Source organism: Ascidia mentula, chromosome 7 (genome assembly GCF_947561715.1).
Source record: "Ascidia mentula chromosome 7, kaAscMent1.1, whole genome shotgun sequence".
NCBI classification, from domain to species: Eukaryota; Metazoa; Chordata; class Ascidiacea; order Phlebobranchia; family Ascidiidae; genus Ascidia; species Ascidia mentula.
The window spans coordinates 17504070-17529455 of NC_138572.1; the positions used below are offsets into that span (position 1 = coordinate 17504070).

General features: G+C 40.2%; 3 protein-coding genes and 1 long non-coding RNA gene across 4 annotated transcripts in view; 3 read left to right on the forward strand and 1 right to left on the reverse strand.

Annotated features, from left to right (window-relative positions):
- The first annotated feature begins 369 nt into the window (after nucleotides 1–369).
- Nucleotides 370–3271, forward strand: LOC145909718 (ryncolin-4-like). Its single transcript, XM_082997072.1, has 7 exons — nucleotides 370–592; nucleotides 736–780; nucleotides 1213–1343; nucleotides 2261–2357; nucleotides 2500–2599; nucleotides 2905–3027; nucleotides 3088–3271. The coding sequence occupies exons 1-7, from the start codon at nucleotides 370–372 to the stop codon at nucleotides 3269–3271; spliced, it is 903 nt and encodes a 300-aa protein (XP_082853198.1).
- An 860-nt stretch (nucleotides 3272–4131) lies between these two features.
- Nucleotides 4132–4695, forward strand: LOC145909217 (uncharacterized). Its single transcript, XR_014403121.1, has 3 exons — nucleotides 4132–4219; nucleotides 4397–4448; nucleotides 4546–4695. It is a non-coding gene; the product is annotated as an uncharacterized LOC145909217 (long non-coding RNA).
- Nucleotides 4696–5830: 1135 nt separating this feature from the next.
- On the reverse strand, nucleotides 5831–7884 carry LOC145908271 (folylpolyglutamate synthase, mitochondrial-like). Its single transcript, XM_082995515.1, has one exon. The coding sequence runs from the start codon at nucleotides 7799–7801 to the stop codon at nucleotides 6299–6301; it is 1503 nt and encodes a 500-aa protein (XP_082851641.1). The 5' UTR covers nucleotides 7802–7884; the 3' UTR covers nucleotides 5831–6298.
- Nucleotides 7885–14704: 6820 nt separating this feature from the next.
- Nucleotides 14705–25386, forward strand: part of LOC145909719 (uncharacterized) — a 40673-nt gene continuing 29991 nt past the window's right edge. Inside the window, exon 1 of the mRNA XM_082997073.1 lies at nucleotides 14705–14820. Within this exon, the coding sequence (XP_082853199.1) occupies nucleotides 14770–14820 (51 nt within the window). The 5' untranslated portion in view covers nucleotides 14705–14769. The remainder of the gene's footprint in view (nucleotides 14821–25386) is intronic.

Consider the following 25386-nt stretch of genomic DNA (forward strand, 5'->3'; position numbering starts at 1 on the left):
ATCGATACCAAGTCACTGACATCGGTTTCAAATGCAACATGACATCGGTTTCAAACACAACATGATACAACATTCTGCCTTACACGGTCACCGGATTACAGTCGACAGGAGCAAAGGTTTACCAGGTCAAGGCATGACTGCAAAAGCATTGAGCGCTTGCAGGCACCATGTGGGGAATGAGGAGTTGTTTCTCACTTGCTACAAACATCGGGTTATTTGGCGAGCGTTATCGATACCAAGTCACTGACATCGGCTTTGAACACGTGGTGTGATGAGGTTTTACGTGATTTTAAATCACTTTATTTTGCAGACGGATTGAAAACTGCAACATTAATTATGGTTAGAGTCGTTGTTTTGAGTTTTTTTGTAATGTTGTTGGTTTTGCAACTTGAGCTGTCACAACAGCAACAGCAAGTTTGCAGGGTGGTATCTGTTTGTGACGGGCAAGAAACAGATGAACGACCAAACAATTTAAAAGGGGCAAAAGGTGATGTTGGACGACCTGGTAAAAGAGGTCCCCGCGGCCCGCGTGGAAAAAAAGGAACCCAAGGACCATTAGCTGACCGTGACAAGTTGGTCACTCTAATCCAAGGTATGTTAAAAATTGTTTCCATGTAAATCAACAGCAAAAGCGTGAGCAATATGTATTTTGGCATGCCTTCATGCTCCAAGTGTTGCATGATACAGTATGTTTTTGGAGAGTAATTATTTTTAACACGTCTGTTATTTTCTCAGAGTTGGTGAGAGAAAATTCAGCTGCATTCAACCAAACACTTCAAAGTAAAAGAAGAATCACAAGATAAATATTGCCTAAATATTTCAATACAAAAATTGTGTGAAACTTTCATAGCGAGCTGTCTGTAATTAAATGTATTCGGAATAAATGTTGTTTATTTTTGTTAGTTGCACAGCGCAAAAGACAAAAATTATCTAAAATCATGCATTTGAACGATAACTTCTGTGTTATTTTTCGAATACATGAAACGCTCAAATGTTCATTTGCATAGCAGAAATAAATTGAAGTTTTGTTTGTAGTGCTTCTTCAAAGGTTGGAACAAGCCGAAATCCTTCTCAATCAAAGTTCAAACAGTTAAGATGATCAATCTATGTTCAGACTGTAGTATAATCCTAAATATGTCTAATGCGGTATCATTCGCTTACATGGTATTGCGCTTTTAATTAACAAATCAGCTTGTAAGTTTGCCATTCCAGCGACAGGACCTGATGACCTTGAACTCCATCCCACCACAACATCCACTGCAACTTCCTGCAAAACTTCCAAAGTTCTAGGTCGTCAGTTTCTAACATCTGGTGAAGAAGTTTACTGCGATGATGGCTGGAGGGTAAAATATATCTTTTATCATATTCTCTTATTCAAATAAAATCCTATGCAAAAAGAATAAAAAACAAGTAAATTAATGTTAACAATCAAGCAAAACCTTGTCTAACATGCACCTGACGCAAAACACTTCTCAATGCATAACAGTAACTTAAACCACAGTGACACAAAATTAACACACTCCGTACCACTACGGTACGTATTTAAGGTGTAACAAATTTAAGGTACAACAACCATCAACAAAAAACAATGTCACAAAAAAATTGTATTGTATATTAGTTACCACGATTTCATTTCTTACAAAGTTGCTCAGTTTTTTACATGGTTGTATTGTTCTAGTGTAATGTTGACATGTAAACAAACCAAGTTCTCGTTGAATTCTACTGCTGTTGCTGAATATTGCTCTTCTGGCAAACTTTATTTTCTCTACGTTACTTGGCGTTTTGGCTGTTATGCAGCAGCCTTCATCAGGAGGTAACGCGAGTCCGACAGGCACAAGAGGATGTTTTTGGAGTCATTGAACATTAATACGCATGCGTCATCACTCAATGACAAAAAGCAAACTCTGTTTCCACCGGTGTACCGACACCTGCTAGGTAATTCTTCCGATAGACATCGCGCATTCCAAAAACCTTGATAACTCGTGTGGTTAATGATAAGTATACAGTGCAGTGGTGTTCACCCATCTCTTATCGTTTTTTTCACTTCTTCTTTTCTATTGCAGCGTTTTTTCTTTGGTTATGTGCCTCAACTTTGTCCACGTTGCTTAATTTACATTTAATACCTCCTGATGAAGGTTGTTGCATAACAGCCGAAACGTTAAGAAACGTCGATAAAATAAAGTTTGCCAGAAGTATTGAGCAATAAAATATGCCTGGCAGCGTCAGTAACAGTTTATTCTACTGCTGTGTTTACCAATAGATGTTTCAACACCGCTTCGATGGCTCGGTTGATTTCAACAGAGTTTGGGTGGATTACAGAAACGGGTTTGGAAATCTATCGTCAGAATTTTGGATGGGTTTGTATCACAACAATATATTCGTATCGCTTTTATATTATTGTTACAACAATGGCAGTTGAACAAATAAATTAATTAACAAATACAACTGCCTTGAAGTTACAACTTTTGTATTGTGTTGAAATATTCCGTTTTGCTGCAGGATTGGAAAAGTTACATCAGTTTATCAGTTCCTCCACACGGTGTCGGCTCCGAGTTGATCTTTGGGATTATGAGAACAGCCACGCGTATGCTGAGTACATGTGGGTATTCGTAATCTTAAATCAACTATCATTCCATACTATAGGTTTTCGACAGTGTTGCTAGCTTTTCACTGGTAGCAAAACAGTTGCATATCAAAAAAATTAAACAAACATTACAGGGAGTTGTAGTATTTTGAGTTTCACTTTTACTAATATGCGAATGGCTGTCTCTTTCGGGGAACTCCCGTCATAATAAGCAAACAACCTCAACGCCATGTGTGTGTTCGGTAGTTGATCACACTTCAAAAGCGAACACACACATAAAGAGTCATTACAACAATACAATCTCGTATTATGTTTTGCAGCAAGTTTCGCATTGGTGCCGAAACGAGTTCATACCGCATACGATATTCTGGCTATTCTGGCAACGCGAGCGACAGCATGACTTTATATAACTTAAACAACAGGAAGTTTGTGACCAGAGATAGGTAAGGATTAAATACCACGTGAAGTTGCATAACTGAGTTACAAGCTGTCTACAATTACAGGGATTACACTGGTTGTGTGCGAAGTCGAGGTGGTCCGTGGTGGTACGGATTCTGTGCTAATGCCCAACTTAACAGTCGATGGACGCCAACTTCCACAACAGATGGAGACACCATCAGTTGGTGGGATTGGAAAAACAGTTGGGGTGGAATTAAAGCAACAATGATGAAAGTTAAATGCCAGTGATTATTTGTCCATAAATATGACTGCGTTATGTTTACTACTGTCACAAAACTGAAAGAAGGTTTATGTAAGATACACTTGCTAATAAATCTCACTCACTTACCAAACATTTTGTGGTCACTGGATCATTTCATGAAGAAGTCTGCAAACCCCCATATCAGATGCGGTTTTCTTTTAATTCTAAAGAAGCAAAAAAATTTGAAATCGTCCAACCTGACAGCCGCTGGCAAATTGCAGTTCCTATGTCTTCACATGAGAACGAAATCAAAAAAAAGATTACCACAGGTACAACAGCCATTTAGTTCGCACCACACAAATTCTTCTATTTTAAGTCGCTTCCACAAAGCGGAAATGATTGAAAATTTCCAACTTTAAACCACGGAGAAAAATATGACAATTTATTTTCAAACAAAAACACCACATTTGCAACGGCAAGTTGCTCTTGTGCAAAAAGTATTGGTAATGGGTTTTGTCACAGCGGTAAAAGCAGTTCCTCCAAACATTCTAACAATATTCCACTTGCTAAAAATCGAATAGTTGTTATTTCACACTAACAGTTCATTACTGCTTTGATATCATTGTCTTACGTCACATTTGAACAAACGTCATTATGTTGTTGCAAAACAATGGGAAAGACGCAAGCCCAGGTTGGGAAAGTTTTGCAGCAAATAATTTAACAGGAATCTCCCACACACAAACTAACAACGAAACTTACCTAAGGCATATCCTGGTTTAAAGTGCGCCCAAAAGTCAGCCCGATGACTCACTGACCACAATATGACCAACTTTGCTTCGCAAGAAAAAGGCATTGGCAAATATATATAATATAGTTTACAGAAACACTTCTATTATTCTGACCACAGTTATTTCAAGGTTTGCTGGGAGATGAAGAATATGAACAAGTTTCTTACTTCAGTGATTTTAGTGGTTCTTCTGGCAGCGCAAGCATCGGTGGGTAAACTAATTTGTATCTCGCAATTAATCAGTTTATTGCATCAGTGGAATAAGTTTCCAGGTATAACGCAGACATATTGGTAAACGCACTGGATAAACTTTTATATGTGATTTTAGCTCTTGATCAGGTAAAAAATAATGTCTGCATAAAAAACTTTATCTTTTCTTTTGTAGGAATGTTGTAATTTCTTCTGCGACCTGAATTGCGGTGTTTTCCAAAACATTGGTAAGTTGAATGTTGTTTAGGCCTAATAGACGCGACATTACACTTTCAATGACTTGCTCTGGTCACAGTTAAATCTGATTCTAACCGTTATTTACAGGAAAATTATTATGCAATTACTGTCAAATGCATTTTTGCATGCAACGATTTGTTCCTTTGGCGGTGGGACCGGAAGACATCTCTCTGCAGAAATAAGGAGAGAAACAAATTCGATGAAAACGCCAATTCCACTTGAAAATAAAACTTAAACAGAAACAAAAGTGTGTCAAATTTGTACAAAATACGTTTTAGTAACCAGGACAACACAGTGACGTTGTAACTTACCTGAGGCATATCTTGGTTTAAAGTGCGCCCGACAAGTCAGCCCGATGACTCACTGACCACAATATACAACACCGTGATGTTATATTGTACAAGTATGATTTGGGTAATAGCCGAGTCGATATCACTATCGGATACCAAGGAGTTGTTTGTTTATAGTGCGCTCCACGGTGGTTCGTCTCTGTTGTTTTGGTCCCAAGACTTGGTAGCCATCAGATCGAAGTTGACCGAAAGGTACCAAGTGAAAATCTGTGTGCCTGCTAGTGTAAAACCCAGCACAGTGCCACAATCACCAGCTGCACTAATAAGACCTGATATGTCGAAACACCAACACAGCCCAATTTCCTTAGTTCTGTGATTTTGGTGGTTCTTCTGACAGCGATTCTTGTTGTATTTCTAACAAAATAAAACATCAACAAAATAAAAGTGTGCAAGCAGACGTAGTTTCAGTCATAATAGCATCGAGCAAAACATTCAAAACTTACAACCCCGGTTACAAAATATCAATTTTGCACCAACGCAGTTGTTTAAGTTTTGAGTTTAACACCTGGTGTTGCTCCAGGCTAACATTGGATTTGATGTCTTGACGTTAAATGTGAAACCATCAACCTCACAATCTGCAGTGGGTAAACGTTATTTTGATAACTCTATTTATCAGAAATTGTTGTTTGAGCTACAAGAAGTCAATTAACTTTAGTCGAATATCAATCGTCAAAATCCGGGATCGACAGAAGTGCATTCTCCCCAAAAACCAGAATGATAAGAAAACGTCATATACCGTAATCTACTCTGATTTTTTACTTAACTTTCGTGTTGGAGCACAAGCAGTTCTGTTGTACCATAGAAATGTGCTATAATATACGTCCCAGAATTAGTTCTTCGGCCACCAAACTACCTGGGTTACTGAACTTGCTATTGAGACTTCCAGTAACAAACTTGTTTGCATGACTATTTTAATAACAAATGAAGCTGTATTACAATAAAACACAAATTAAAAACCATCAATATTTACGAAACGAGTCAAAATCCAATCTGAAACCAAACATGTTTCATATCCAGATGAGACGTTATAGGTTGAAACAGTGGTTATTTGTATGCAGCTTACACAATGTTTTATATTGTTGCAATATTTATAAATAAACCGGAAAGAGTATAAAAATATTGTGTTCAATGGGACATAATTTAACAATAATACAATAAAATAGGCTGTTATGTAGTTACAATATTAGCAAGTGTTATTTTTTCTAATACAATATTTGAGCTCTTTACAGTGTTTATCAGATTAAACACCACTGCTACAATGCATTTGTTGCAAGCAAGCCCACATAAATTATCATGTTTTTTCTATCAATTTAAAGCCATTATGTGATTTTTGTCTAATAAGCATGAAGGGAAAGAACAAACATAACAAAATGAGCCAGTTTGAAGAACAACTGAATGAGTGCTGATAAAAAAAAGCTTTGACTCTTGCATACATGGTTAAAATAATCATTCTAGACAGGGCATAACCAAATTGCCTTCAAACAACAAAATTAATCATTTAAGTTAGGCTTTAGAACTCTCAAGCAACCACCAACCAAATATAAACTTCCGGTAACTAAAACCTGCAGGTGGTGTGTTCCGCATGAGTAATCAGGACATGCTGCCTCTACACACAGCGACTTTGCCAGGTTGTTCACTTTCTCGTTGCGACCTTTCGACATCCAAGCAATTGCATCGGCAATACATGGAAACACTGGAGATCGCTGTGCAACTATTGACTCACAGTTCATGTCACAAAGTGTTTTCCACTCATCCTGATTTTGTAAAACTTGTGCAATTCCTGATTCAACTGGACAAGCAAGATTGGTTTGGTCGTTTACATGTGAAGGCAAAAGGGTTGCAATGTTTGGTGCAAAGACAGCACTTGAAAATCCACACTGAAGTAATGTGGAGAGGAAAGTATAGGCATCACGTTTTTTTGTTACGTTAAACAGCAAAATTTTGGTGCATGGCATTTTTAACCTTTCAGCTTCAGCTGTCGTTTCCTGCTGGTACCAGTTTGCCCCACATCGTATGCTTCTCATTGTGTGAGCTCCGTCCAAGTAAAATGTAATTGAATCAAATTTAATTATTTGTGCTCTGCCGTTCCACCTGCAGTTTTGAAGACCCCTGATTGTATTTTGGTTTAAAGTGTTGTTGTAAAAAGTACTGGAATTTAAATGTGTTTCCATCCAACAGTTTGCTAAATGCACAGCAAGAGATGCATTGACCTTCTGGTGTTCTCCAGAAAGTCCAAGGTCAAAGTCTTTTTTCAAGTTGTACGATTCAAATGGAGGTGCTATTGTTAAAGATGTATTTTTGTGTTCAGCTTGTTGTTCCAAAACTTCCAACCCATCTTCTGGCTGGAGAACAGTAAAAGCTGGAACGCCAGGTTTAAATATTCCACCTTTATGCCCAGCTATGGAGTGGATTGTGTTTCCAAGCAAGTCACAGTGATCGATGCCCAGTGATGAAACTCCGCAAACTGTTGGACTGGGAAGGACATTTGTGCAGTCGTACGTCCCCCCAATGCCAACTTCAACAACAGTAGCTTGTACATTTTCATGTTTGAAAACATAAAATCCCATGACAGTGAGGAAGTAAAAGTAAGAAGGAAATGTGACGCCGTACTTTTCTTTATCAACTTCTAGAAGGTTGTAAACCTTCCAAAAATAACTTGTGAACAGTTCTCTCGAAATCGGTTTTCCGCTAATTCGAAATCTTTCTCGAACTTCAATTAAATGTGGCGAACTGAAAAATCCAGTTTTGACACCGTGGTGTCTCAAAATGCTCTCCACAAATGCACATGTTGATCCCTTGCCTTTGGTTCCAGCCACATGAATCACATTCAACTCATTTAGGTCACGTTCTGTGACGTTGATGCGGTTTAAAAAGCTCCTCATGGCAATCAGACCTAACCCTTCATATTTTTTGCTGACAGTCATCATATGTTGCACTTGCAGTTGATTGAGAGTTCTAACCGCTTCCTCGTATTGATCGTCCTGTTCCGCCATCTTGTGCAAACCTCTTTTCGGTGTAAATTTACTGCACCTCGCTACAATTGCAGGCGTTAATTTATGACGCAACACAAACAACATTGTTTGCTTTTCTTAAATGTTTTGGGGAATCACCGCCCGGCAAATAACAAAATGTCGCGTTTCGTACGTCGCGTGTCGCGCTAAGGTCTGCAAATCAAATGACGCGGTGAAATTTGCGGCAAACTAAAAGCCAAAACTAATCTGTGTCACAAAAGAAGAGAAATGAAAACAGCCTTGTAATAGGTGTACTGCAGCGTACCAAGAGCAGATTTATTTAATAATAGAAACACACGTTTGCAAAATCAGACCGGCGTAACTAAATTGTTAAAAGCGCGTTATTGACTAAGCGAGTAACTTCTACTGCGTACCAGTTGTTAAGTGACCGAGACTATAGTTGGGTGGCAGAGTAAATGACAAAGAATTGACGGAGTAAAGTGCGAACGGGTATTTAATAAGTTACAGTGAAAAAAAGGTTAGTCGACGGGAGTATGCCAGAAGGTTGTGCGATTTCTGCCGGAAAGCCTAACACCGTCTGCAGCCTTCGGTCCGTCTGTGTTCCAAATGTGTGAAGAATTAGGTTGGGAAACATTCGTGTGGTCAGCGTTAGGTCAGGGAACTATGCGTGGTGCTACAATACGCTTCACGAAATTATGAAGGCAACTACATTTGTGGCCCAAAGAAGAGAACTTTTTATGTAGTTCGAAGTTGACAATCCGTCTATTCGTTGTTACGATCACTGCTTCCATTTTACTTGAGTGTTTTAAACGAAGATTTTTTTGCCTGGATTGGAAACTTCAACCAATTATATCAGCGCCATTTTAAGGTTGTATCTTATAGGAAAAATGAATACCGGTGCAAGAAGGTTCAGAATCACTGATGCACGTCAGATAAAAATAAGTCGTCCCTGTGTAAAGCGTCTAAAATGCATTAAAACCGCAACCAGCACGCTGAAAATCGCAATGACAACAGCATGCGACTCACTGCTTTTTTAACCCTAAATTTGACCCCAAAGTATATCCAGTTGCTTTTTTGACGTGCCGACTTTCTTTATAACAGAGAAGTTGGGAATTCCCTTCACGCAAAACTTTTTTTAATAAAAATACGGGTATGTGGTATTTAAACGTTAAAAGTATAAACGTTGAAAGTTGTGATCATTTTATAGTTTAATTACCTTTGATGTTAGTTGTTTACGAGCTGAAGGAACTCGACCTTTTCTAAATTTATTAACTTTGGGAACAATATGTGTAGCTCTGAACTAAATATAGCAATAGCAGAAACACTTTTCGTGTACTGTCTGAAATGTTTGATTGCAGCTGCATTAAGTTAGCACACGGTAAGATTTTGCACAAGGCTTACAGGAAAACAGAAGGCTGAAGACTGTATACAGTGCAGTGCATTAAAAACTTGGACTCTACATACTAAGTTGGAGTTGGATAGATTTCAAATGTTCGCCTATATATGAAGCCACTTCAACACTAGCTGCTTTGTGTATGCTTTCGTTCAAATTTACAAGTTTTGCCATCTCGATACATACCTTGTACAAAAAACGTCAGAATTGGTAATATCAGGGTGCTACAGTTATATTTGATGTTTTTAGGTAGTCATTGTATTCTGATTTATGTGCAAACTTGTGTTTTGCTTGATGAGAGAGAACCGTTTTCTCCTCATGTTTGTTCACGTCCCGTTGACGTTCTTTCAACCTTGTTCTCAACCCACGGCCAGTTTCCTCAATGTACACAAGCCACTGCACCCACCGCAGGGAATGCTGTACACTACACCCCTCGTATCGAGCTTATCATGCATGCGGTCTTTCGGGTGAGATATGAAGTAAGCATGCAGTTCAATGGGCATTATGTTTAATAGTTAACTGCCTCCTAACATATGAAATATAATAAAGCAGCAGGGTAAAAAGAGCACATGTTTCGGCCGCATGATGAGAAAGAGCTGTTTTCTCCTCATGGTTTTTACTTCCCTTTGGTGTTCTTTCAACCTTGTTTTCAGCTCACGGCCAGTTTTCCAATGTTCACACCGCTACACCAACCGCAGGGAATGCTGTACACCACACCCCTCTATCGGTCTTTCGGATGTGATTCGATTAAGCCCAAAGAAGGAACGGGGATAACCGTTAGCGAGAAGCGCTTCATCAGCATAACCCACCTCTTGTTCTCGTGCAGCGTCATCAGCTATTAACGATTCGGCACGTGTATAAACAACAATTTGCGACAGGACGGATCACTTGTTTTTCGGTCGTGACGTCATCTCAGTTTTTACTCCGCATATGATTTCCATTCATTTAAACAAATCACAAAAACGAGGTTGCGAAGTTCGAATCCATTTGAACAAAGTCAAGCGACCTTGTCAAGGTCACAAACCGGTTTCTTTCATTGCAAATTGAAAGTACGTTGAAATGCGAAATCGAACCAAGGAAGAATAGAAGTTACCAGCAAGGAACGAAATGCAGCAAGTTTGTCCTGAACAAAAAGTATAACTCGTAATTAAACCTAAAGTTTGCAGAATTACAATATAAAATAACCTTGTGTCAAACGCATTTATTGTTAAGAATACATGTTTCGCTCAAAACAAGCATCTTCAGTTCTAAAATAAACCCACACAGGGCCAGGGTGAAAATGTGGGCCTATGTGGATCATTTAAAGACTTTGACAGCATGGTCGATTGAAACACCGTCTGGTACAATCAAGCTTCACGACCAAATGGATTGTGCAAGCTATAGAATATATACGGCGATTTGTAGGGTTTGTCGTGAAAAATACGTTGGACAAACAAAGAATAAGTTCTCCACCAGGTGGAACAAATGTGGAGAACATTCAACACCGATAAAGCGGGAGACAAAAGTGCGCGACTCCGCCATTTCCAGGTACATCACCCAGCGACGTTCGACAAAAGACCTGATTTGGCTACATGCTACTCTGTGGCAAAAAATGGTAGTACCTGCGATAACGTGATATGCCCAACGTTTTTATCTACATGCAACACATGCTTGCGGCTTTGGCGCTCCACCACGCAAGTAGGTCAACAGACATTGCTACTCAGAGTGTCTTGGAGGTTACCACAAGCAGCCCTTTTGTTAGGCCAGTTTTTAGCATTTATCTTTCAGCATTTTATTTTTGTTTTCCGTTTTATTTTAGAACTGAAGATGCTTATTTTGAGCGAAACATGTATTCTTAACATAAAATGCGTTTGGCACAAGGTTATTTTATATTGTAATTCTGCAAATGTGAAGTTTCCACCTGAGTCACGCACAACAAGTGGCGTTAGAAAAGGTCGATTTCGGAACAAAAATATTAAATGTTGTTAAACCTAAAGTTGTCAAACGTTAAAAACACAGCGCGGTTTCATACGACTGATTTACGTTCGACAATACTGGGAGACCAAAAAAGCGAATGGTTTATCGTTCCGGTAAAAGTGACGTCACTATGTCATCGATTGACAAAAGCTGGCAACAAAATACCTTGATGTTGACTTACTGTAACGTGAGTTGTTTTCTTGTGTGGTTCGGGCGTCGATAAGATTTGACGCTTCATGCTTATGTTGTTTGCAACATTTTATGACTTTTTTAACAAAAATATGTAGACGGGTTTCGGTGAGCACGCCGTACCGCTAGATGGCGCTACATAAACGTTTTAATCCGCTTGGTTCGAGTATCGATTGGAGAAATATTGTATGCAAATTAGTTTCAGATCCAAACTCAATTCCTTCTATCGTTGACAAACATTTTGACGCCAATGTAATTAACGTATGTATTACGTCAATAAAATGGTCGGTTTTATATTTAACTACTACCAGATGATGTGACGTAACAAACATGTCATTATTCCATTATTTCAAAACTACAGCAAAACTTTCGCGAGTAAAAGTTATTCCTTCAGATCAATTGTTTTCTATATGGCTAAAAATCGTTGAAATTCCAGATAAAAATGAGATTAAATTAACGTTCAGACTAAATATAAAAAGCAAAACACGTTCGTATCAAACCTGCCATCTTTGCAAGTTTTCTAGCATTGAGCGTTGCCACCAACAAATAAGAGAAAAAAGTTTAGACATGTCACAATGGCAAGTGGTTTTTCGCTTGTTTTCTCCATTGTAAATTATCAGGAAGATAGAACTTACCGACCGACTTACCATTATAACCTGCCACTAACGAGATATGACACAAAACTTTACAATCGAGTTTCAATTGTTAGGAAATGTTGACGCATCAAATAGGTGCTGAGATTGTGTGCAATATGAAATCTAGTTCGGTTGTAGTTTGATCGCCACAATTTTGTAGCAAAATTTCACTTTCACTTTGCTAAGTCTGGAACACAGCATAAATTTCTTTCATTGGCAACTTTAACGACCTCGTTACATGAGGACATCTGTTTGCTGTAGCTTGAAACGACTTTAGACAAGAGACTTTCAGCAGCGGTATTGTTGAGGTTCTTGTTGCTTTGTAGGAACAACTGCACTTCTCAGATAGGAGTAGTTACATAAAGTCTAATGTTGAAGAACAAAATCGGTGACGTGTGCACATTGATGTTCGGTTGTGGAAGTGTAGATTATAGTTGGAAAGCAGAGTAAGTGTGGCATAATTTTCTGTTAAATTTCCAAATGCCATTTTGGCCACAAACTTGTTGATCTTAACTTTTTCATAGGGTAAGTGTCAGTGATGTAATCAGAACAAAACATCTATTGTAATTATAATTTTTGTGCACATGAACTCTGCAGCACTTAGTTTATGACAAACATAACAATATGATAAGCAAAGTGGAGCCAATAATATGAATTGTGTAAGCTGCATACAGATGGCGACTGTTTCGACCTATAAGGTCTCATCAGTGCAGCTGATTGCTTGGCCGTCATACCAGCTTCATAATATTATTAACTGAATTAATTATTTACCAGGGCCTGACAGGGATCAGACCAACATGAACTAAGCACATAGCGGGTCCTTTCAGAACACAGAACCTTTTGTGTTGGCGTGTGTGGTGACTCGGTGTGTTAAGTTTCGTATGCTTTGTCAGCAAACTAAAAGCTCCTAAGTGTTTGAGAACCCAGAAGTGATAAAAATTGCCGAGCAAAGTTTTCATTCCTGTAACTCGTCATCCGTGGACGACTTTATGCTAACAATGGCGAGAAGAAAGTCGGTCTCTCGACTAAAGCACGAATTTAACCAAATGTCCAAGCAATGTCACGTGTTAATGAACACTACCAATGTTATGGCAACAAATATGGTAAAAATCATAAAAAAAATTGAATTTGGATAAATCTCGAAGTAGAAAACAATTAATCAACCCAATTACACGCATTTCTAGAGCAAGGAAATAAAACACAACATACTGATAAAAACAACTTCACTGGCACACATCGTTTTAAAGGTTGTAGCAACGTCACCATAAATTACCAGAAACCTTTGTTTTGTCGTACATTGTGCACCATTGGATTGCGTGCTAAACGCCGTGTTATGTTAAAGCAATGCGTTATGCAAATTAGGAAATAATAAAGAGTTGCTTGTAAGAAACTTAAATGCTTTTCGTCAACTGATATGAACTTTGTTCTATTGGTGAGTAATGGAAGTAAGTTCATCTTCCGAACCAACACAGAAAAATTTACAAAGGCGAATTCCTGGAACTAGATTCTCGGTTGTGCTGTTTAGAAAATTGGAAACCAAATCTTAGAGAATCGTTCCTGCACAGTTTCAGGGGTTCGAAGTTCGACATCGTTTTCTCCATTAACACTGTGTCGTTTAAGTCCATATTAGTATTTAATTAAATTTTAATTCGCTACGATGTTAAGCAGAAGGTTTCAAACATTATCACTGCCAACAAAATTGATAAAAGTCAGTCTTTTGTCAAGTAGAAGATCAAGGAAAAGATTGTTTTAGCGTGATTTGGTCGATTCTATAAAGGCTTCCCCCAAAACCAAGATGGGCCTTATATTCACAATCAACATTTGTCAGACAACTCTGTTGTGAGCAAACAATGCGCGTGACCTGGATCGACAAAGGTCAGACCTGCCATGGAACAACGTGTTTGTTCACGTAATAGGTTGCAGCATTCGAATGTTAGTTGTCCTCGAATTTAAACCAAGCAAGATGTGGAAGATTTATAACAAGTAAAATTAAAAAAAAAGTGGTTGTGCGTAGAGATTGATCGAAGACCACAGGTAGGAAATTTAATCAGTTCTACAGCAAGACGCTAATCTTTTGTAACTGGTCAATAATTATTCCATATAAGTTATGTTTAAATTGCAACTTCATGAGTTCGTTGTGTAATTGTGTCGTTTTCTGTCCCACAGTTAACCCAAGAAAGGGTGTTTTATGTTCGCAGTGTAATTAACGTGTCTTGTGACTTGCGCCTGGCGTTTTGTTGAATTGTTTGTGACTCAAGAATACAACAATGTGTTTAAGCGTTATGATATTTTAAGAAAATATCAACGTTGACGTCATGAGTTGTCGGCAGTGTGTATTCATGCAGACCTACTGTAATCTATGAGCAACAAGTGCTTATTGTGTCCCCGACATGACGATTGGCAGCATATTTAGTAACTTGTAAGGCTTTTTTTCTTGTATCTTGTTTCTTGTAAGATTGCAATCTATCGTATTTTTTCCAAAGTTTAATCAATAAACATGTAGAGCTGCAGTCTGGTGCACCAGCTGCATTAATGAGATGTTGTCGGTCGAAACAGTGGTGCGGCTTACAAATTGAATTCCCAGTCGCTGCTATGGCTGAAGCTAAAGTCTGCTTGCGTGTCCTTGCTGTTAAAAGTACGATGGCATACACTGTAAACCAATGCTTGCTTCCGGAATGAAAAAGTGAACAAGGTTTAAAAAATGTTTCTATCTAGACTAAAATGTTCCATGTTTTTCTGTTTACTCAGCTTGTATATATGTGTGATATATTTTAATACTGTACTTGCAATACAAAGCTACACCTGCTAATCCAAGAATGGCCGAACAACAAACAGAAGGAGAAACCTCACAAAACATTGTTGCCGAGGTAAGTTTGTGTATATTAGGATTTTCATTGATATGTTGCCATGCATTTGTCACATAGGCGCCAAGTCCGGGGCGGGGTGCCATCTTTGGCATCAAAATCCGTCGCGAATTGATAAAAAAAACTACTAGTAAACCTCGTACGACCACGACGTTAATGCAATCATTTATTATTTACAGTACGATTATATGCGCAAGAGAGCCATAATTATCAAAGAAAGCTGCAGACAGGGTGTACGCACTGTTTCGACCTGTAAGGTGTGATCAGTGCAGCTGTTGAGTGGCACTGTGCTAGCTTTTACACTAGCAGGCACACATATTTCCACTTTGTGGTACCTTTCGGTCAAGTTCTTGAACAATGAGGCCAAATGTATCACAGAGCTAATTGTTACGCAAAAAATACAAATTTTTCCGCATAATTCGTCACACACACGTATGCTTTTATAAACGAGTATACGTGTCAGTCAGAATGTCACAGCAACTTTGAAGAGTTTTTTTACATCTCTTATTAGCAAGACAAGTCAGGAGTCTGTGCAAGGTAAGAAGGCGTCGTCTAAAGATGCAGGTTACAGCATAGGACACTTTGCAACACCATCTTTAGCCAATGTCGACATCCCCTGCGCACCTAGTACAGCACTCACAACACATAACAACGCTTCAAGTTCGAGTGACGCTGTCACAAATAGGCCGGCCAAAAAGGGAGGCGTTATCAAGCTTCCTGGGAAACAGAGTTTGCTTAGCTGGTATACGAAGAAATCAACGGCTTTGCTCACTGTCGTGTTTGCTAATGGGCCGTTGTTCATCTTCAAAAGATGCGCTGACTACAGGACAGCAAAAAGTATGGATAGGATAGATGGGTTGGACAATTTCTGTAAGGGTAAAGCTGCCCTTCGAAAAGACGAAAAAAGTCTTGTCCATACAGAGTGTGTGGGAGCTCATTCGATTAACCAGCAAGCATCAAGATCATCTGCACTTGTGAATGCAAAAATCTGCTATGTTAAATCAGACTACTGTCATTCTGGCAGACGCCAAAATTATTGCATACGAAATGCGTTCCGCATCAATGAGCAGCATTGCACAAGAAGGTTTAACTTATACAAAGGAGTTTATTGTGGGTATATATCATACCAGTAAGCACTATTTTTCAAAATATTTCACTTCTTAATCATTTCGTACCAATACCTCTGTAGAAGTCCAAAGTTTATATTCAAAATAACCTGAAATACGGATCTTTTTGCGCCTTTTTGCATTGCCGGTCACGTCACTTTCAATCAAGTGCCAAACCACTTTCCGCTTCATAGGATTTTTTTAAATCTCAGTATCTGTCAAGGATAGAGTGAAGAATAGCGTGAAAGTAAAAAAGATCCCACGTTTTCCATCAGAATGACTTCAAACCAAGGCTTTTTCACTTTTTTTGCGATTTTTAATGAGGCCCAACGTTCCACCAGATTAGCTGTACAGGATCGCAACGATTAGAGAAGTCAGATTTTGGCCTGGATGCACTGTTTCGTGCACAAATTGCCTGGCAAAATTTGCATTTACGATATCCACCATTATAAGCAAACAACCGGAAATGTTTATATTGCATGCTACGAATACCATAGCTGCCAAATGAGGGTTTCCGCATTGTGATGATCCTGTCTTGTCACGCGATATCATGAAACGTTTCTGCGATTCTTATCATATTATCAGCAAGGTGAGTTTCCCATGTTCATCAACCATCGATATAGCCTTTGTGGTACCTAATATTATCCGGTTGGGAGTTTGTATTGACGAATGGTAGTGGCGAAATCGTCGGATTCTAACCTTATTTCCATACCGACATTAACATCGTTTGCAACACTTCTTGATTAAATATGTCAATTGCCCATGCTGGTTGACTTGATTCGATATTGTGCATGTTTAATTTCGATTTACGTCACTGTATAAAGTATGTTGATACACATACCAAACTCGTTTGTTAGTCTTTTCGTAAACACGCCTAAGCCTTGCGAATATGTACATGAAACCATTTGTGTTGACTTCCTTTTAATACGAAGGTTGCTTAGATTTATATTCCGCCTTGTAAAGGGCGTCATCAGTTTCCATGGAATGCAAAACACATATAAGCAATGTAATAAACATTGAAAACATAGGTCCAGCAAGTATCAAACCTTTTACTCAGCACTATAGATACGGTAATCGATCGACAGCCTGCCAGGGTAGCTTGGTTCCATCATCCAGTAAGGTTTGAACAAATGATTTTTTCTCTCGTTTGTTTTCCTTTTTGTATTGCGAATGTGCATGGTCGCCATTAGGCTTATTATTAGCATTGCGCACACCTTTATCGTCATTTTTGCGTGTAAAACATACTGTGAACATTATTTCTCAGACCTTCTTTTCACATATTGAAGTACATCCCAATATCAGGGTTAAGTACTTTGTAGCGTTATTCGATTTAATTTGCGGTCGTGTGATGCAAACCGCCTTTGACAGATTGGTGAAAATGTACCCGCAATCGCGTTGATAAGAACTTGCATTGACGCTCACCAAGCCGCATGTGGGACAATGTCAAAGCTGGGGGCTGCATTGATGAAAATTTGTCATCGCATTCCATCGTTAGGGGAGTTCTACGTAATGGGCTGGGGCTTTCTTACCCAAATTTTATTTACGAGCCCACTGTCTTTCTCTTACAATATCGCATATCACGAGACTACATGTTTATACGGTAACGCTTTTCGCCCTTTCTGACCGTTCTGTTTGATTCTAAATATATTCCATTTTATTTTATGCTATGTAGTTACATTTCATCAATAAACAATTATACCCAACTGCCTGCATCTTAGCCAAGTGCACTGGTGAACGGACAATTTAAAGGCAATTAGCCAGTATTATCATCGTGACATATTGCAACTTCACATTCAAACCCTAAACGTATATTATGTTGTTTTGGACATACTGTTGGCCAGGCTTCAAATAACGAGCACGTTCGTTATGTTGTTTGGGACATCGGTGTCATAATTAGTCATATTGTACGCGTACCTTAGATAACGCGCGTGTGCCTTAATAATGAACTTGCGCTTACATGTTAAATCCAACTATTTACTAGTATTTTGACAAGCATTACCTTCACGGTCATTTATGTTTACTACAAAAAGAAGGAAAAACAATTGGACGCATATTGCACAATAAAACGTTCTTTGCAAGTTCATAAGTGTGACACATTGTGATTAGAAGGGAAAATGTATGAGATTGTGTGAAAATAACGGGAGGGTCACTTCATTAGATTTTGCGACGACATAAATTCTGGACAAATACAGAGATCATTCTGATGGAATACGTGGGATCTCTTCCGATTTTTATTACTTTCGCGCTATTCTGCACTTTATCCTTGACAGATACAGAGCTTAACAAAATCCTATGAAGCGAAAAGTGGTTTGGCACTTGATTGAAAGTAACGCCACCGGCAATGCAAAAAAATGCAAAAACACCCGTGTTTCAGGTCATTCTGATGGAATACGTGGGATCTCTACTGATTTTTATTACATTCACGCTATTCGGCACTCTATCCTTGACAAATACTGAGATTTAAAAAATATCCTATGAAGCGGAAAGTGGTTTGGCACTTGATTGAAAGTGACGTTACCGGCAATGCAAAAAAGCGCAAAAACACCCGTGTTTCAGGTCATTCTGATGGAATACGTGGGAATTCTGTGGTGGTATGAATGCGAAGGGGTTGTCAAATCAAATATTTTGTACAATTATGTAACCTGATATGACATAAACCCAAAATAAACTTAATTGTATAGTCTGAACTTTGCTGTGAAATGCTGCTCAATGATGCGGAACAAATTTTACAGAAACTAAATTTTGGAATCTGCCAGAATGACAATCAGGGTTGCCAGGGTGGCGATATTCCCGCCCAATTGGGCTGTTTTTCAACATCGAGTTGCGGGTTGCGGTTTATTGGGCGGTTTCGCCAATGACATTTTCAACCCCTATAATCACGCATTCTGGCTCTAATGTCTCATAACAAGAGTAAACCAATGCGTTCATTTCCCGACAAACGAAACAATCGTACGGCGCAGACAGGGTTGCCAGGGTGGCGATATTCCCGCCCGATTGGGCTGGTTCTCAACATCGATTTGCGGGTTATTTTTACGAGTTGCGGGTTGCGGTTTGTTGGGCGGTTTCGCCAATGACATTTTCAACCCCTATAATCACGCATTCTGGCACTAATGTCTCATACCAAGTGTGACGGACAGAACTGAGTATGATTTCTGTGGGTGCACTCATGCGCGGAAACTTATTTTGTGTTTGGGTTGTGCGCGTGCTTGTAATGTTGAGTTAGTGTATCCATTGCAATCTAGTTATTTCTATGTTATTTTAATGCCTTCTTGGCTGTGATAAGTTGCATTCTATTTGAATAAGGTGGAGCCGTGTAGGCATTTAGTTTTAAATCGTGTTTATTCTAGTTTTATTTATCTGTTTGCTGTGAAACTGCAAATTGGAATAAAAGGTTGAGAATTGCACGCATATAAAAAAGTACACGGCAATTAAGGATCTGTATCCTACATTGAATTTAAAACTAAAGTCAAAACTGCATTGTTTTGAGTTACGTCTGTGATCTGTTCACATTGTGACGTAATACGCAACGTGCATAGTTGATTGGAATGGATGAATCAGGCGAGGAGCCCAATGTTTCTAAGGAACTGTTTAAAATACTGGACGTTGTGCGCTCGGGAAATGGTTCTGTAGGGAAATCAAACGCTTCAACAAACTGTGGTTCCTTTGGAAAAAGTTTGCGTTCCAACAGCTCGCGTGCACGTAGACTTGTTGATGAAAAATCACTGGCACTAAAGTATGCTCAGGAACAAGTTGCCATTGAGGAAGAAAAACTGCTTGTTGAAGCTGAACAACGTCGTTTAACGTTGGATGATGAACAACGTCGTTTAACGTTGGAAGATGAACAACGTCGTTTAACTATGGAATCTGAGCGTCGACGTATAGAACTTGAAGGTAAAATAAAGAGCTTTGAATTGAAAAAGCAAATGGCTAAAGCCATGGAAGAGGTGGCACAGGCCACACTGGCTGCTGAACATGTCAGTGAAAGTTGCTCTTCATCAGAATCTTTGTCTGATATTGCGTTAGATGGTACACCAGCAAAAAGGTTGCCAATGAAACGTTTGACGTGCTTGACTAAGGCTTTCGATGAGCGGCGTGGCGGAAAAGTTTCGGTTCATGATGTTTCGCCAACATCACCTTTTCTACTAGGAAGACCACATGTTAATGCTGCATCTGTAAATGTTCGTGCTGATCACGAATCACCACTTGTTGCATCAAACTCGTTAGGTCCACTGTTAGAATTGGACGGGGCGCATAAAGATTTGCCGCCGTCTCGGAGGGAAACTGGTATTTTGCCTGCAACCGATACTGATATTCCAGGCAAAGGGAGAAACGCTGACGTGGAATATGGGACTCTTGATCAAAGCCCTATGAACCAACCTCTTGGACCTGCAGTATCAGGTACTAGACCGACTTCAGATATGGTGTTTTTTGCTGAAATGATCAAACAAAGTTTTAATTTGCCACGCTTGACCATAGAGAAGTTTGATGGTGACCCGTACAACTATCACAAATTCCTGAATGACTTTGATCGTCAGATCAATCAAACAAACCTTAGTAACTCTGAAAAACTTAGTTACCTTTGTGAATTTTGCACTGAACGTGCAAGGTCTAACATTGTGGAATGCAAAAGTTTGCCATCTGATATGGGCTATTCTGAAGCATTGAAAATACTACACCATCGTCATGGACGAATTGAATTGGTGGTTCGTGCACATATGGTCAAACTGATTGGAAGGAACCAGCTGCGAGAAAATGACTTTCGAGGTTTGCAAATGTTTCGTGCGCAGGCAGCCGAAAGTTACAAATTGTTTGGAAGATGGAGTTGTCGCTACACGCTGGACTTGCCACAGAATTTGGAGGCTGTGGCTCAGAGAATGCCACCGGATTATATTGCACAGTTCATTACAAAGTGTTCGAAACTTAGACTCAAAGGAATATCTCCAACGTTCCAGACTTTGCTTAATTTCTTGGAAGTTAAGTGTGAAGACATTCTGTCGCCGATGATGAAATACCTTGTGCGGGACACTCAAAAGACAAAGGTTAGGAACCAGTTTGGTAAACAATCTCGAAGTGTGTTTAATACGGTTGTAGCGAACACGGAGTCTGATGGACATCATTGTAAAGGGTTGGTGGAATGTCGAGATTGCGGTGGACGACATAGCTTAAAGGATTGCAAGTCATTTATAGGACGGTCCCTCAAGGAGAAATACCAGTTGGCCCGTCGTTGCAGACTGTGCTTTAAGTGCCTTGGGGCTGGACACTACATTGATGCATGTCCATCTGAAGAGACATGCCAAGTAAAAGGTTGTAGCAAGTCGCATCATACACTGCTACATTGGAGCAAGATTAACAATGCATTGGGACAGTCACAGAAGGGGCGAAGCTCCATTGACCCAGATACGGTAAATGGGGTCGGTGTTGTTGCTTCAACGTCTACTGCTCGATCATTTAATGTGCGATTGAAAGTTGTGCCCGTCAAGGTACGTACTGTTACATCGGATAAATGTGTACTTACATATGCATTTTTGGATAATGGTGCGAATACGACCCTGTGCTCTTCTCGCCTAATGGATAAGCTTGGGCTTAGTGGCAGGTTGAATCCTTTGTCTATAGAAACTATAGCAGGGACGCATAAGATTGATAGTTGTTGTGTGACTCTTTCTGTTCATGGTGTGGGACAACATGCTGATATCGCCTATGACCTAACTGATGTTAGGGTTGTTCCGAAATTACCCAGCTTGGCTGGGAGCATTCCTGTTGGCGAAGACAGTTTAAGATACCCACATATTAGCCATTTAGACTTACCCGTGGTTCGAGATGGTGTGGTTGATTTATTGCTGGCAGCTGATCTGCCTGAAGTTCATGAATATACAGAGATTATCCGTGGAGGTCATGGAGAACCTGATGCATTACATACACCGCTTGGATGGTGTCTGTTTGGTACAGAACGCTACAGGGGAGAGCCTCAAGCATCAGTAAATTTTGTACAGACTAGCTGTGATCAGTGTGGTCAACTTGATGAAATATTTGGACGAGACTTCATGGATCAGGGAGGTCATAAGCCCACATACTCATTGGAGGACAAGCGGGCTCTTGCTGTGATGGAAAGCACGGCCACTTTGGTGGATGGACATTACCAAATGAGCCTGCCCTGGAAGTCTGATAACGTAAAGCTGCCGTACAATAGAAATATGGCAGAGAGGAGACTAAAGAACCTTATGCGTCGCTTACAGAATGACGAGAAGCTTTGTAAGCAATATAAGAAGAAGATTGCCAATTACATTGAAAACGGATTTGCTCGTCGGATTCCGGATGAATGTCTGAAGCGTACTGATAAAACGTGGTATATTCCTCATCATGCCACTGGGAAGAAGTTTCGCATTGTATTTGACTGTGCAGCAACGTTCAAAGGAACATTTCTTAATGACAATCTGTTTCACGGCCCTGATTTGACCAACTCTCTTGTTGGTGTGCTTTTACGCTTTCGCCAAGACCCTGTGGCAATTATAGCGGATATTAAAGCCATGTTTCATCAGGTTAGAGTCCTGCCTGTGGATTGTGACTCTTTGCGGTTTCTTTGGTGGCCTGCAGGTGATTTCACAAAGCCACCAGTTGATTATCAAATGATGGTCCACCTGTTTGGAGCAACAAGTTCTCCCAGCTGTGCAAGTTTTGCATTGAAAAAGACCGTGTCGGATAACAGCCATCTTGTTGGTGAAGATGCTGCAAAGAGTGTTTCAAACAATTTTTATGTGGATGATTGGCTGGTGTCAGTCACTTCTACGAAGCAAGCAATTACCTTGGTAAGGGACGTTACCACAATATTGGATATGGGGGGCTTTCATTTGACTAAATTTGTAAGCAATTCTTCAGAGGTTCTTGAGTCACTTCCTGGCTCAAACCACAATATTTCCTTCCTTGATTTAGACTTTGAACACCAGTTAGTTGGTCGTACACTGGGTGTCCGATGGGACATAGTTAAGGATTCTTTTGGGTTTAGAGTAAACATATCACCCAAGCCCTATACCCGTAGAGGGGTTTTGTCAATGATGAGTCAAGTGTATGACCCCTTAGGTTTCATTCAGCCTTTTCTTCTGCCCATGCGGTGCCTTCTGCAGGGTCTTTGTAACTTAAGTTTAGGATGGGATGACCCCCTTCCTTCAGATGCATTAGTGCACTGGGAAGAGTGGCTTAGACAATTGCCTCTGTTGGAGCACCTGCACATTCCTCGTTGTTTAAGGCCACCTTTAGGGTTTACTTCTGTACAATTACATTGCTTTGGGGATGCTAGTAATTTAGGATATGGTGCAGTGTGCTACCTTCGATTTGTTGACTCGGTTGGTCATGTCAGTATTTCATTAGTTTGCGGCAAAAGCCGAGTCACTCCCTTAAAGCCCGTTACCGTTCCGCGGCTGGAGTTGGTAGCTGCTGTTATTACAGCGAAGCTCGGTGCTATGGTGGTGCGCGAGTTGGATTACGTCATCGACAACGTGATGTTTTGGACCGATTCGTTGACCGTGTTGCACTATATCCACAACACTTCAACAAGATTTCAGACATTTGTCGCCAACCGTCTTGCTGTGATTCATGACTTGTCGAAGCCTTCACAGTGGCATCACGTTGGTACCAAGGATAACCCGGCGGATATTGCTTCGCGTGGTGTAATGCCGAAGGAATACAGTAATGTACGGACGTGGTTTGAAGGACCGGAGTTCTTGCAGAAGGAGGCGAAATTTTGGCCAAGCCGGCCGAATTTGGAAATTGGTTTATTCCAGGACGATTTGGAGATAAAGAGACAGCGGCGTGTGTATGTCACGATTGCGTCTCCAGATGTGCTGCATCTTTTGCTGCTTCGCTATTCGTGTTTCAAAAGGCTACAGAGGGCGGTCGCGTGGTTGCTGCGTTTTAAACGGTGGATAATTTGGAAATTCTCTCGCCGAGAGGATAGAAGACCAACATTTGAAGTTGAGGGACTTACAACCCACGAGATAACAAATGCGACACTGAGCATTGTTCGACTTGTGCAACGAAAGTCATTTCCGGAGGATGTAAGATGTTTGTTGAACTATGAGAGTTTTGCAGAAGCTTTGCACCATACTACTACTACACCCAATTACAAATCTAATTTGTGTCCTCTCAACCCGTGTCGCGTTAAGGATGTACTGTATGTTGGAGGACGACTGCAACGAGCGAATTTGGACCAAGAACGTATGCATCAAATCATCATGCCGTATCGGCACCATGTCACCGAATTGCTAGTCATGGACTGCCACATTAGAGATAAGGACATTGTGGGGTGCTACATGTTCTTGCTTCTCTAAGACTCAAGTACTGGATAATTAAAGGACATTCCGCGGTGAGAAGTGTTTTGCGGAAATGCCTTTTGTGCAAATTAAGGAGCGCCAAACCCGGGACGCAGATATTGGAGCAGGTGCCTCTGGAGCGAGTTACAATTGGAAAACCTCCGTTTTCAAGTACTGGTGTAGATTATATGGGGCCTTTCTTTGTGAAGCTTGGAAGAAGTCAAGTTAAACGCTACGTTTGTGTTTTTACGTGTTTATGCACAAGGGCAGTGCATTTGGAAGTGTCTCCGTTACTGGATACCTCGGCGTTTATTAACGCATATCGTCGTTTCACTTGTCGCCGTGGTGTCCCGACTGATATGTTTAGCGACAATGGAACAAATTTTGTCGGCGCAGAGCAGGAGCTTCGGGAAAGAATCAGTCAATGGAATCAACATCATGTCCATTCAAGTTTGCTGGAAGTTGGGACGAATCGGCATTTTAACCCACCAGCGGCCAGTCATCAGGGAGGAATATGGGAGAGAATCATCCGGTCAGTTCGACGGATTCTGTGCGCTTTGCTTGGGAGCACTTCTTTGACCGATGATACCTTAACGACCTTAATAAGTGAGGTAGAACGTATACTGAACAATCGTCCGCTAACATCAGTTAGTGACGATGCCAAGGATTTGAAGGCTCTCACACCAAATGGGTTGTTGATCAATTCGCTTCATCCTTCCCTCTCTCCTGGAGTTTTTTGCAAGGCAGATGGTTATCGTCGATCCTGGCGCATGGCGCAGATGTTGGCTGATTGGTTTTGGGAGCGCTGGATGCGCGAATATATGCCTTTGCTCCAGGTGCGTCAGAAGTGGATGCATCCTTCGCGAAACCTTGCTGTTGGAGATTTAGTTTTAATTGCTGATAACCAGATACCACGCGGTGATTGGCCAAAAGGAATGATTGAAGAGGTCTTCCCCGACAAGGAAGGATCTGTTCGCAGAGTGTGTGTTCGTACTGCGCGTGCTGTATTCAAACGCGATGTACGTAAGATTTGTCTCCTGGAGGCAGCATGACTTGTGTGTGGTGTTGTTTAGTGTTTGTTCTGCCGTTATATTGATAAATAATTATGTGGTCATTATTTAGGGGTCGGAATGTAACGGACAGAACTGAGTATGATTTCT